A 15,023-nucleotide genomic window follows, 5' to 3' on the forward strand; every position below is an offset into this window, starting at 1 on the left:
GCTATTTGGGATGCAAGCTGAGATGGGTTTGCTGATTTCAAACTCCTCCCATCCTGACGTTGTCCTCTGTGTATGTCCTTGTGTCCAGTGTTTGAGAACAAGGACAAGATAGTGATCGTGATGGAGTACGCCAGTAAGGGAGAGTTGTATGATTACATCAGCGAGCGACGGCGGCTGAGCGAGAGAGAGACACGACACTTCTTCAGGCAGATTGTTTCCGCCGTGCACCACTGTCACAAGGTAAGAGATGCGCTGATCTGAGGTCACTTTTACTCTCTTCTGTATGGTAAAGGCTAGGACCTGGGGAAGGCTGAGCTGATCCTGGGCCTGTGCCCTAAGCCAATGGACATTTCTACAAGGAAAAGCTATGCAGTTGTCCCAACCCACACACATCCATTCTGTAGTTGGAAACCAGAGTTAAAGGGTACGGTACCCTACAGCAGACCAGAGTACATTACACTACAACAGACCAGAGTACATTACACTACAGCAGACCAGAGTACATTACACTACAACAGACCAGAGTACATTACACTACAGCAGACCAGAGTACAGTACCCTACAACAGACCAGAGTACATTCCACTACAGCAGACCAGAGTACAGTACCCTACAGCAGACCAGAGTACATTACACTACAGCAGACCAGAGTACATTACCCTACAGCAGACCAGAGTACATTACACTACAGCAGACCAGAGTACATTACACTACAACAGACTAGAGTACATTACCCTACAGCAGACCAGAGTACATTACCCTACAGCAGACCAGAGTACATTACCCTACAGCAGACTAGAGTACATTACCCTACAGCAGACCAGAGTACATTACACTACAACAGACCAGAGTACAGTACCCTACAGCAGACCAGAGTACAGTACCCTACAGCAGACCAGAGTACATTACACTACAACAGACCAGAGTACATTACACTACAGCAGACCAGAGTACATTACACTACAACAGACCAGAGTACAGTACCCTACAGCAGACCAGAGTACAGTACACTACAGCAGACCAGAGTACATTACACTACAACAGACCAGAGTACAGTACCCTACAGCAGACCAGAGTACAGTACCCTACAGCAGACCAGAGTACATTACACTACAGCAGACCAGAGTACAGTACCCTACAGCAGACCAGAGTACATTACACTACAGCAGACCAGAGTACAGTACCCTACAGCAGACCAGAGTACATTACACTACAGCAGACCAGAGTACATTACCCTACAGCAGACTAGAGTACAGTACCCTACAGCAGACCAGAGTACAGTACCCTACAGCAGACCAGAGTACATTACACTACAGCAGACCAGAGTACAGTACCCTACAGCAGACCAGAGTACAGTACACTACAGCAGACCAGAGTACATTACACTACAACAGACCAGAGTACAGTACACTACAGCAGACCAGAGTACAGTACCCTACAGCAGACCAGAGTACATTACCCTACAGCAGACCAGAGTACAGTACACTACAGCAGACCAGAGTACATTACACTACAGCGGACCAGAGTACATTACTCTACAGCAGACCAGAGTACAGTACTCTACAGCAGACCAGAGTACAGTACACTACAGCAGACCAGAGTACAGTACCCTACAGCAGACCAGAGTACATTACCCTACAGCAGACCAGAGTACATTACACTACAACAGACCAGAGTACATTACACTACAGCAGACCAGAGTACATTACACTACAGCGGACCAGAGTACATTACCCTACAGCAGACCAGAGTACAGTACCCTACAGCAGACCAGAGTACAGTACCCTACAGCAGACCAGAGTACATTACCCTACAGCAGACCAGAGTACATTACCCTACAGCAGACCAGAGTACAGTACCCTACAGCAGACCAGAGTACATTACCCTACAGCAGACCAGAGTACATTACCCTACAGCAGACTAGAGTACAGTACCCTACAGCAGACCAGAGTACAGTACCCTACAGCAGACCAGAGTACAGTACCCTACAGCAGACCAGAGTACAGTACCCTACAGCAGACCAGAGTACAGTACCCTACAGCAGACCAGAGTACATTACCCTACAGCAGACTAGAGTACATTACCCTACAGCAGACTAGAGTACATTACCCTACAGCAGACCAGAGTACATTACCCTACAGCAGACTAGAGTACATTACCCTACAGCAGACTAGAGTACATTACCCTACAGCAGACTAGAGTACATTACCCTACAGCAGACCAGAGTACATTACCCTACAGCAGACCAGAGTACATTACCCTACAGCAGACCAGAGTACATTACCCTACAGCAGACTAGAGTACATTACCCTACAGCAGACTAGAGTACATTACCCTACAGCAGACTAGAGTACAGTACCCTACTGCAGACTAGAGTACATTACCCTACAGCAGACTAGAGTACATTACCCTACAGCAGACCAGAGTACATTACCCTACAGCAGACTAGAGTACAGTACCCTACAGCAGACCAGAGTACAGTACCCTACAGCAGACCAGAGTACATTACCCTACAGCAGACCAGAGTACATTACCCTACAGCAGACCAGAGTACAGTACCCTACAGCAGACCAGATTACATTACCCTACAGCAGACCAGAGTACAGTACCCTACAGCAGACCAGAGTACAGTACCCTACAGCAGACCAGAGTACAGTACCCTACAGCAGACCAGAGTACATTACCCTACAGCAGACCAGAGTACAGTACCCTACAGCAGACTAGAGTACAGTACCCTACAGCAGACCAGAGTACATTACCCTACAGCAGACCAGAGTACAGTACCCTACAGCAGACCAGATTACATTACCCTACAGCAGACCAGAGTACAGTACCCTACAGCAGACCAGAGTACAGTACCCTACAGCAGACCAGAGTACAGTACCCTACAGCAGACCAGAGTACATTACCCTACAGCAGACCAGAGTACAGTACCCTACAGCAGACCAGAGTACAGTACCCTACAGCAGACCAGAGTACAGTACCCTACAGCAGACCAGAGTACAGTACCCTACAGCAGACCAGAGTACAGTACCCTACAGCAGACCAGATTACATTACCCTACAGCAGACCAGAGTACAGTACCCTACAGCAGACCAGAGTACAGTACCCTACAGCAGACCAGAGAACATTACCCTACAGCAGACCAGAGTACAGTACCCTACAGCAGACCAGATTACATTACCCTACAGCAGACCAGAGAACATTACCCTACAGCAGACCAGAGTACAGTACCCTACAGCAGACCAGATTACATTACCCTACAGCAGACCAGATTACATTACACTACAACAGACCAGAGTACATTACACTACAACAGACCAGAGTACAGTACCCTACAGCAGACCAGAGTACAGTACCCTACAGCAGACCAGAGTTAGCTCACACAATAAGACACATAATTGCCCTTCTGTGCCCATGTAGCAGCCCATCACCCACCCTCCCCTTCCCTCAGGCCCTCTCCACCTCCAGGTTGAGTGCTGTTCCCTGGGGAGACAGAGAGAGTGTTGGCCCTTTGTCCTCCACAGTCCCTACAGCTGGTGGCTATGACTGATGTCATTACTGTAGGTCCTGGTGGAGTGATGTCATATCCCCAGCTGGGAGAGACTGAGGGTGCATCCCAAATATAGTGCACTACTATGGGCCCTGGTTAAAACAAGTGTGCACTGCAAAGGGAATAGGGTGCCAGCTGGGAGAGGATGACTGACGGATAGGGCTGGCTACAGCTGCTGCTGACATCCTGGCGAGGGAGTTGTCGGGGGGCAACCGTGACATCCTGGTGAGGGAGTTGTCAGGGGCAACCATGACATGGTGAGGAGGGAGGAGCCGGACATAGAGATACAGTAGGTTAGGACAGGGCAGCGCTGCAGTGACAGACGGAAGGAAGTGTGGCAGAGTATAGACTTCCCCTGCTTCCTCCCTACAGATAGAGAGGGAGGGAGGGAGGGAGGGAGGGAGGGAGGGAGGGAGGGAGGGAGGGAGGGAGGGGGAGGGAGGGAGGGAGGGAGAGAGGGAGAGAGGGAGAGAGAGAGAGAGAGAGAGAGAGAGAGAGAGAGAGGGAGGGAGGGAGGTAGAGAGAGAGAAAGAGAGAAAGAAAAGCGAGAGAGAGAGAGAGAGAGAGAGAGAGATAAAGAAAAGCGAGAGAGAGAGACAGAGAGAGAGAGAAAAAAAGAGAGAGAGAGAGGTCGGCCACATCTTTCTTTGAGCATATCTGCCTTCCCTGGTTAAGTGAATTATCAACACACAGAGCATGGTCAAACTGTTCACGTGGTTCATATTGAACCATGACCACACTTCCTGTCACTGCCTGAATTCCAAATGGCACCCTGATCCCTACATGCGCTGACTACTGCACTCATTACGACCTGGGCCCATGGGGCTCTGGCCCGAAGTAGTGCACTATGTAGGGAATAGGGTGGCGTTTGAGATGCGGATCCTGTGTCCCACATGTTTAACAGCTGTTTAGTGTGTCACCCAACAACACGGGAGATGTTTACAAGAATACATTTTGTCATTGAGATGAATTAAAGATGCTACATTTATATAGAACATGTGCCACTTGAAAATAACCATTGCGGATGAGCTCACCAAACATAGTAGACAAAAGAAAGGTGCGCATGTGTGTGTGTGTGTACGTGGGCATGTGTGTGTGTGTACGTGGGCGTGTGTGCGTGTGTGTGTGTGTGTGTGTGTGTGTGTAAATGGGTCACAGTTTAATTAGACTTGTCCTGTTATGTCTTTGTAGAACGGAGTGGTGCACAGGGATTTAAAACTGGAAAACGTGCTGCTGGATGAAAACTGTAATATCAAGGTAAGACCTTTGACCCTGTAGAGACATCCATCTCTTGTCTTTCATATTCTGTATTTCAACACAGCATCTTAGCGATAGGAACAGTCTCTTTACAGGTGCAATCAGGGATCTGCGAGTCTTATCCAAGGGTCATTTAACGTTGATTGTCATGATCTTCTCTCCTCCAGATTGCTGACTTTGGTCTGTCCAACCTTTACCACAAAGACGAGCTCCTTCAGACGTTCTGTGGCAGCCCTCTGTACGCCTCACCAGAGATCGTCAACGGCAGGCCCTACCATGGTCCAGAGGTACACACACACACAAAGACACGAATAGCCCACATGGCAGGGAACAAGGGAAATCCTTCTCTTCACTTCTGATCTGTGTCATTCTGAAACCCAGAGAGTCTTATTTCAGACCTGCTGGACTGATCCTGCTGTAAATTATACTCTCTCTGAGGCTCATGGAAATAAGACTCAAATCTAAACTCCCGGGTTCTCACCAGTGGAAAATCCCCAGAACAAATTCCCTATAACAGTTGGATAAGGGAAACACTGAAGGGAACCCCCATCCCAAAAAGTGCTCTTGCTCCCTGGGTCTTCTGGGTTTGTCCTTAAGCTGACAAGTGAAGGTAGTGAACACCCGTTCCTGTCTTGGAGGAAGTTTACTTATACACACACACACACACACACACACACACACACACACACACACACACACACACACACACACACACACACACACACACACACACACACACACACACACACACACACACACACACACACACACACACACACACACACACACACACACACACACACACACACACACACACACACACACACACACACACACACACACACACACACACACACACACACACACACACACACCCACCCACCCCCTGTCACCAGGCTTCACAGCCACTTCCCCAACAGCCAGCCCAGGTCAGCTCACTCATCTGAAAGGAGTCTCAACATGTTACCAAACATAGACCCAGAATGACTATGACTCCAGGAGTTCACTGAGTCCCATCATTTCATGAGGCATTAGGAGCCGCCCCTCTCCCACCCTACAGTAAATCTGACATAATGACCCTTACACCAGCTGACCCTGTCACCCCTCCTCTACTCCCATCTCCTTTAGCTTCCTGAGAAAAGCCCTTCCTCGGTTTGACACAGCTGGTCAAAGAGGCCGAGACCGACAGAGTCCTAGCCAACAATCACAGCTCTATATACACGCACGCACGCACACACACGCACGCACTGAGGTTATGGAGTCAGGGGAGTAGACTTCCCCAGAGACTTCCCCATTGTTTCCCAGCTAGCTGTGGTTTACAGAACACTGTGATTCCTGGAGATTATCTCAGCTAATCAGAGAATACGGCCTGTGTCCCAAATGAAACCATATTCTCTATGAGCCCTGGTCACTACATAGGGAATAGGCTGCCATTTGAGCCGAAGCCTACGGTCTATACTGTACCTCAGAGCCAAAGGCAACCTCATCAGAACAGAACCCAATCACTTAAGTCACAGACCTTGACATGGCTTTTACAACAGCAATCAGTGTGCAAAGAACGGAGTGTTTGGAGAAGATACAGAATCGTGTTATTCTTTCTGTTAAAACACATTAAAGGGCCATTATCTTAGCCAGCAGACGGGTGTGAAAACAGTAGGAAGTATAACCATGACAAACCAACAGTAGTAAATCAGCAGCCTTGAGGTCTGTGTGCTACTGAGGCCACCATACAAGAACGCTATGGACACTATTGTAACTACCAGCGTGTTGTGTTTCCAGGTAGACAGTAGTGTTTCCAGGTAGACAGTATTGTAACTACCCGTGTGTTGTGTTTCCAGGTAGACAGTATTGTAACTACCAGTGTGTTGTGTTTCCAGGTAGACAGTTGGGCCCTGGGAGTGCTTCTCTACACCCTGGTCTATGGGACCATGCCCTTTGATGGGGAAGACCACAATAAACTCATCCGCCAGATCACCAACGGAGAGTACAGGGAACCTACACAGTCCTCAGGTACTAGTTTAACTCTTGCGGTGTCCTCTTTCTTTCTCGCGCTGTTGCTGTCTTCTCTCTCTCTCTCTCTGTAGCTGTCTCCTCTTTCTCTCTCTGTAGCTGTCTCCTCTCTCTCTCTCTCTCTCTGTAGCTGTCTCCTCTCTCTCTCTCTCTGTAGCTGTCTCCTCTTTCTCTCTCTCTCTGTAGCTGTCTCCTCTCTCTCTCTCTCTGTAGCTGTCTCCTCTCTCTCTCTCTCGCTCTCTCTCTCTCTCTGTGTGTAGCTGTCTCCCCTCTCTCTCTCTGTAGCTGTCTCCCCTCTCTCTCTCTGTAGCTGTCTCCCCTCTCTCTCTCTGTAGCTGTCTCCTCTTTCTTTCTCTCTCTGTAGCTGTCTCCTCTTTCCCTCTCTCTCTGTAGCTGTCTCCTCTCTCTCTCGCTCTCTGTAGCTGTCTCCTCTCTCTTTCTGTAGCTGTCTCCTCTTTCTTTCTCTCTCTGTAGCCATCTCCTCTTTCTTTTGCTCTCTGTAGCTGCCTCCTCTTTCTCTCTCTGTAGCTGTCTCCCCTCTCTCTCTCTCTGTAGCTGTCTCCTCATTTCTCTCTCTGTAGCCGTCTCCTCTTTCTTTCTCTCTCTGTAGCCGTCTCCTCTTTCTTTCACTCTCTGTAGCTGTCTCCTCTCTGTCTCTCTCTGTAGCGCTTTCTCTCTCTCTCTCTCTCTCTCTCTCTCTTGCTCTCTCCTCTCACTCTAGCTGTCTCCTCTCTCTTTTTGTAGCTGTCTCCCCTCTCTCTCTCTGTAGCTATCTCCTCTCTTTTTGTAGCTGTCTCCCCTCTCTCTCTGTAGCTGTCTCCTCTCTCTCTCTCTCTCTCTGTAGCTGTCTCCTCTCACTCTCTGTAGCTGTCTCCTCTCTCTCTCTCTCTTTAGCTATCTCCTCTCTCTCTCTCTCTCTCTGTGTAGCTGTCTCCTCTCTCTTTTTGTAGCTGACTCCTTTCTCTCTGTTTGTCTCCTCTCTCTCTCTGTAGCTGTCTCCTCTCTCTCTGTAGCTGTCTCCTCTCTCTCTCTCTCTCTCTCTCTCTCTCTGTAGCTGTCTCCTCTCTCTCTCTGTAGCTGTCTCCTCTCTCTCGCTCTCTCTCTCTCTCTCTGTAGCTGTCTCCTCCCTCTCTCTGTAGCTGTCTCCTCCCTCTCTCTGTAACTGTCTCCTCCCTCTCTCTGTAACTGTCTCCTCTCTCTCTGTTTGTCTCCTCTCTCTCTCTGTCTGTTAAATAATGCCATAGATTGCTGCTAAAGTCCCTGTCCGCCTCACCTTCCACTCTCTCCCAGATGCTCGTGGTCTGATCCGCTGGATGTTGATGGTTAACCCGGAGCGTCGAGCCACGGTGGAAGACATCGCCAACCACTGGTGGGTCAATTGGGGCTGGAAGACCACTGTGTGTGACTGTGACGTCCAGAAGGACAACAGTGGCTGCATCTCTTCTCCAACGCTAGCACGCTTTATCGATTGGCAGAACCGCACCACAGAGTCACCCAGGGTGGTGCCGGTCAAGCCCCCCCGCTCGGAACACCCTGCCGTACCCCCCCACGCTGGCCGCCAGCGCCTGAGGAAGTCCAGGAAGGAGAATGATAGCGGAGCGCTCCACCATCACACCGCGTGGGAAGACAAAGACAAACCAGGACTGAAGAGACCCAAGGGGATCCTGAAGATGCATGTGTCTGAGCAGAGGTCCCACAGCCTGGGGGAGATCGAGCTGAGTCGCTCCCTGCACTTCCACGAGGGAAGGGAGCTGCTCTCCAGCCCCGAGAGAGATGAGGAAGAGGACGATGATCAGGATCGCCTGGGGGTCTCGCCGGCCAAGATGGTGCCCACCCTCCCCAAGAAGGGCATCCTGAAGAACAACCAGCAGCGGGAGTCTGGCTACTACTCCTCCCCGGAGCGCAGTGAGTCCTCTGAACTGCTAGGGGGCAGCACCTCCATGGCCCCACCCGCCAGCTCACCAACAAAGAGGTCCATGGGGAGAAAGGGCATATTGAAGCGTAATGGGAAGTACGGCAACTCCACTTCCTTCCACAGTGGCTTGTCCAATATGAGCTACCACGGAGAGACTCTGGGGGACTCGGGCCTCTCTCGCAGCCAGAGTAAACCCTCCAGTATTGTCTGTGAGGAGATGGGTCTCTCCAGTGTTCCCCCCTTAATGGGAATGGATTGGTCTCCCTCCTCCCCGCAGCCACACGTCAGGGCCTGTATGTCGGCTGAGGATCTACTCCAGCTGGCAGGCTTCAGACGGGGCCTCCAGACGGCTGCAGGGGGGCTCCATGGGGGGAAGGTGGGGACCCGAGGGACACCAGGGTCTCCTGGTGACGACGGCAGCTTCTCTCTGCTAGGGGACATGGATGATGTGACCCAGGTCTACCAACACACCCTGGACATCAGCAGCAATCTGACCTAGAGGAGATCGAGTTGGGAGTTTGGAAGGGAAGGGACATGGGAAGGACAGACACACACTTGAACCTTCATTTCTGGGTTAGGACTGGCCAGGTGTGTTGTGAACTGGGCATCCCAGCCACCTTAATGTACTGAATCTACCCTCTCAGAGACAGTGCTGCTGTACATCTTTATATGTTCAATAGAGCTAAATAAGTATTGTGTTGTATGTCATTCAGAGTCACAAACCATGCTGTGGTGAAGCTCAATGTAGTAGACAGTTAGGACTACTCTCAATGTAACAGACAGTTAGGACTACTGTTCATGTTATCTCAATGTAATGGACAGTTAGGACTACTGTTCATGTTATCTCAATGTAATAGACAGTTAGGACTACTGTTCATGTTATCTCAATGTAACAGACAGTTAGGGCTACTGTTCATGTTATCTCAATGTAATGGACAGTTAGGACTACTGTTCATGTTATCTCAATGTAATAGACAGTTAGGACTACTGTTCATGTTATCTCAATGTAATAGACAGTTAGGACTACTGTTCATGTTATCTCAATGTAATAGACAGTTAGGACTACTGTTCATGTTATCTCAATGTAATGGACAGTTAGGACTACTGTTCATGTTATCTCAATATAATAGACAGTCAGGACTACTGTTCATGTTATCTCAACCTAATGATAACCGTTTGTTATCTATTTATATTGTTGAAACAGACATATATTGCCTGTGTGTTTTGGTAATTTCAAGACGTACTGAGGTGTATGTACCCTTCAAGGAATGGTACTGTATAATAGTATTGCTTGATTGAATTGACATGAATGCCATACTTGATATTGGTCCTAATCTAGCAGGACATCTATTGTTCAGTATCACAGTGGGAAGGTTGAAGAGCAAACCGTGTGTATTGATATAAGTCTACTGTATGGGCCGTCCACAGGAAGTGCCTTTATTAGTGCTATGTTATCATGTACTGTATTTCCTGAAGGTTTATGGAGGAACAGATAGATAACCAACCAAACTCACCACATGAGACACAGCTATAGGGAGGCGATTCACAGAGCTGTGACCACGCAGTCTCCCGAGTCGAAACAACTAGGACTTGTTCATGTTCGTAACCATTTGGTTTCACAGTAGAACTGTCGTTGTTTTAGAAATGGGACTGAAAGACAGAACGACTGAAAGAACAGAAGGGTAGAGACGTGTAGTCAAAACTTAAGTTGATTCACAGAGTTGTGGCTACAAGCCCTCCAGTCTACAGGACTAGCTCATGTGTAGGCCATATGTAAATGAACTGTCGTTGTTTTAGAAAGAGAAATACTGAAAAAACAAGGGGTAGATAGACGTGAGTTAGTGGGAGGGGTTAATGGGTTGGTTGTAGAGGTCTTGTTTGTGGAGGGAAGTTGGGTGCTGGCCAGGGCTGTTACACCTCTTCCTCCCCAGACTGAAGACTGAGAGTGGAGAGAGAAAAGAGGGGGTTGAGAGAGAGAGAAAGAGAGAGAGAGGGCTGAGAGAGGGCTGAGAGGGCTGAGAGAGAGAGAGGGCTGAGAGAGAGAGAGAGAGAGAGAGAGAGTGCTGAGAGAGTGCTGAGAGAGAGAGAGAGAGAGGAGATGATAGACAGAGAGAGCGATAGTAGCTTAGTGTAGCTGGGAAAAGAAAGGGGGAGTAGAGAGAGAGAGAAAGGTTGAGTGAAAAAGGTAAAATGGAAAGAATGTTTGGAAGGGTGAAGGGAATTATGTTTCAGCTGACCGAATAAGTTCAGCTTTAAGTTGGGAAGATACACAGTTCAACACATTTCAGCTGAAAGTCATTACAGTCACTGTAGCTGAAAGTCATTACAGTCACTGTAGCTGAAAGTCATTACAGTCACTGTAGCTGAAAGTCATTACAGTCACTGTAGCTGAAAGTCATTACAGTCACTGTAGCTGAAAGTCATTACAGTCACTGTAGCTGAAAGTCATTACAGTCACTGTAGCTGAAAGTCATTACAGTCACTGTAGCTGAAAGTCATTACAGTCACTGTAGCTGAAAGTCATTACAGTCACTGTAGCTGAAAGTCATTACAGTCACTGTAGCTGAAAGTCATTACAGTCACTGTAGCTGAAAGTCATTACAGTCACTGTAGCTGAAAGTCATTACAGTCACTGTAGCTGAAAGTCATTACAGTCACTGTAGCTGAAGGTCATTACAGTCACTGTAGGTGAAAGTCATTACAGTCACTGTAGCTGGTACTATACATCCTTGGTAGAACAGCAGTGTGTTAGCTCACTGTGAGTGTTACATATAGATTACCTTCTCTCTCTACAGCCTGTGTGCTGCTGGACCAGTTATATGTGCTCTATGAAGCGTGGCTTGGTGAGAGGGCATAACCTTCAGTTCCACTCTAGAACAGAAATAACCCAGGCAATTATATGTTTCAGTGTGTTTGGGTTTCTCAAACACCACACGGTTGTTTAAATGTCTGGGTTTGTGTCCCAAATGGCACCCTATTGGTTACTTTTGAACGCAGTTCTATGGGCCCTTTGTGAAAAGGAGTGCACTACATAGGAAATAGGTTGCCATTTGGGACACAGGCCCAGACATTTAAACAATCGGGTGGTGTCCGAGAAACCCAAACAGACTGAAGCATATTAGTGTTGAGAAATCAATGGAGCCCCACTGTGGAAATGTCACATACGCCAACGGATAGCTCATCAAAATAAATCAAAATCAGCCAATGAATGATTCTGAAAGGTCAGGGGTCTTTATGGCTCAGGGCCCAGGGTGTTACCATAACAACCAACAGTCTTGTTAAGTGTTGTATGGACTGAAATGGTATTTTGTAACTGGATTTTACAGCGCTGAAAAATGATACTATGTTAGTATTTTCATAGGATTTGTTTTTAATCATGCTTCTGTTTTTGATTTTTCCAAAATATAGAAACATTGTATGGTTTTATTTTATGGGCAGAGGATGTGTACCAGGTCTGCCTTAGTAACTGGAAGGGGACCTGCCTCCTATGAAAACAGGGTTAGCGTATGTGTGTGTATAAGGGACTGAAGAGGTTAAAGTTCAACAACAGTAAAGAACAAGTTGTAAACACAAGTGATTCTCTGTGAGTCGTAAGACTGAAAACACACACATGCACGTGCCTGCGAACGCACGCACGCACACACACACACACACACACACCTATGTAGAATGTAATGGAAAAGAAAGGGGTGCCATCAAGTCTCAACAGGTCTAAGAGCCCCCAAGCTGCCCTCTGCCTAACTAGACAAAACAGATGTTAGCCTACATCTGTTTGTTACAATATGTCATATAACTATAGGAAAACTTGACTAGATATTATCTTATGATGAAGTATTATAATGTTATTTAAGCTTTATTTTGCTGCTGTCTATTGATAGTGAAGTTATTACTGTTACTATAGTTACTATCTGGTTATAGATGGTTCAACCTGGATCGTGCTTTTGTTTGTTACCATCACAGATGTGCTGTTCTGGTTTTTATAAAAACTGTTTCAGATTGTGTAATAGCGTTGTTCTCTACTACGTATTACAGTGGAAATCATGTATGTAGTCAGGAGAGTGAGGAAACCACAGATTCTCACAATATCTTCTCTCTGAATCATCTCAAATAAACAGCTCCATTTCAGTCTCTTGTCGTCTCTGGTGTGTGTTCTTGCGTGCGTCTATTAAAGTCTTCCCATGCTGACTCTAGTAAAAGTCTCCCTCAGCAAAGGAAAATAGGTACTCCATGTCCCTTGTTCTCCAGGTTCCTCTTACACTACCTAGTTGTCAAAACAACCGTATTATATAGCTGCAGGCTTTGTTTTCTCTGACAGCCAGCAGGAAGAAGACATGTCACAGACCAGGCCAGTCCATATTTCTCACTGAGGTTGTTGAGAAGATAAAGGAGAAGGAGGGGTATTTAACACCGGAGGGAATAGGTGTAGACTGCAGTATGTCATTTAACACAGGAGGGAATAGGTGTAGACTACAGTATGTAATTTAACACAGGAGGAAATAGGTATGACTACAGTATGTAATTTAACACAGGAGGGAATAGGTGTAGACTACAGTATGTCATTTAACACAGGAGGGATTAGGTGTAGACTACAGTATGTAATTTAACACAGGAGGGAATAGGTGGAGACTACAGTATGTCATTTAACACAGGAGGGATTAGGTGTAGACTACAGTATGTAATTTAACACAGGAGGAAATAGGTATGACTACAGTATGTAATTTAACACAGGAGGGAATAGGTGTAGACTACAGTATGTCATTTAACACAGGAGGGATTAGGTGTAGACTACAGTATGTAATTTAACACAGGAGGGAATAGGTGGAGACTACAGTATGTCATTTAACACAGGAGGGATTAGGTGTAGACTACAGTATGTAATTTAACACAGGAGGGAATAGGTATGACTACAGTATGTAATTTAACACAGGAGGGAATAGGTGTAGACTACAGTATGTCATTTAACACAGGAGGGATTAGGTGTAGACTACAGTATGTAATTTAACACAGGAGGGAATAGGTGTAGGGTACAGTATGTAATTTAACACAGGAGGGAATAGGTGTAGACTACAGTATGTAATTTAACACAGGAGGGAATAGGTGTAGGGTACAGTATGTAATTTAACACAGGAGGGAATAGGTGTAGACTACAGTATGTAATTTAACACAGGAGGGAATAGGTGTAGGGTACAGTATGTAATTTAACACAGGAGGGAATAGGTGTAGGGTACAGTATGTAATTTAACACAGGAGGGAATAGGTGTAGACTACAGTATGTAATTTAACACAGGAGGGAATAGGTGTAGGGTACAGTATGTAATTTAACACAGGAGGGAATAGGTGTAGACTACAGTATGTAATTTAACACAGGAGGGAATAGGTGTAGACTACAGTATGTAATTTAACACAGGAGGGAATAGGTGTAGACTACAGTATGTAATTTAACACAGGAGGGATTAGGTGGAGACTACAGTATGTAATTTAACACAGGAGGGAATAGGTGTAGACTACAGTATGTAACAGGAGAAGAGAGAGGATGGACATGTTCTGTTATCAGGACTTAGTGAACTACAGTTCAAGACAGAAGTGTGTCCCAAATGGCACCCTAACCAGGCAAGTTTTTAAGAACAAATTCTTATTTACAATGATGGCCTACCCCGGCCAAACCCGGACGACGCTGGGCCAATTGAGCGCCTGCCCTATGGGACTCCCAATCACGACCGGTTGTGAAACGGTCTGGAACTGAGTGTCTGTAGTGACGCCTCTAGCACTGAAATGCAGTGCCTTAGACCGCTGCGCCACTCGGGAGCCACTTGGGAGCACTACTTTGGACCAGTTTTGACCAGAGCTCTGTAGTGCACTACATAGGGAATAGAGTGCCATTTGGGATGCACATTAAGACAGAGTGGGAACTTGTATAAACTCTAGTGGACTAGTGTTTTCCCTTGGACTGAACACCAACAGAGGAGTGAAAAGGGCCAAGTCTGAAGGTAGTCACTCATGCTCCTGTCTAGAGAAACAGGCACTGTAGGCTAGCAGGACATGCTCCTGTCTAGAGAAACAGGCACTGTAGGCTAGCAGGACATGCTCCTGTCTAGAGAAACAGGCACTGTAGGATAGCAGGACATGCTCCTGTCTAGAGAAACAGGCACTGTAGGATAGCAGGACATGCTCCTGTCTAGAGAAACAGGCACTGTAGGATAGCAGGACATGCTCCTGTCTAGAGAAACAGTCACTGTAGGCTAGCAGGACATGCTCCTGTCTAGAGAAACAGGCACCCTGCTGGTCATCT

At 47.1% G+C, this 15,023-nt stretch overlaps 1 protein-coding gene across 2 annotated transcripts in view; it reads left to right on the forward strand.

Annotated features, from left to right (window-relative positions):
- LOC110490703 (NUAK family SNF1-like kinase 1) overlaps positions 1–11,203 on the forward strand; it is a 25,518-nt gene extending 14,315 nt beyond the window's left edge. Inside the window, exons 3-7 of one of the 2 annotated variants that reach the window (XM_036956928.2) lie at positions 89–240; positions 4,744–4,809; positions 4,977–5,096; positions 6,687–6,819; positions 8,110–11,203. In XM_036956928.2, the coding sequence (XP_036812823.1) occupies positions 89–240; positions 4,744–4,809; positions 4,977–5,096; positions 6,687–6,819; positions 8,110–9,233 (1,595 nt within the window). In that variant the 3' untranslated portion in view covers positions 9,234–11,203. The remainder of the gene's footprint in view (positions 1–88; positions 241–4,743; positions 4,810–4,976; positions 5,097–6,686; positions 6,820–8,109) is intronic. The other variant, XM_090213485.1, reaches the window with a different exon arrangement.
- The last annotated feature ends 3,820 nt before the right edge of the window (positions 11,204–15,023 follow it).

The sequence above is a fragment of the Oncorhynchus mykiss genome, chromosome 21 (assembly GCF_057628025.1).
Source record: "Oncorhynchus mykiss isolate SJ-2025 chromosome 21, ASM5762802v1, whole genome shotgun sequence".
Classification (NCBI taxonomy): Eukaryota; Metazoa; Chordata; class Actinopteri; order Salmoniformes; family Salmonidae; genus Oncorhynchus; species Oncorhynchus mykiss.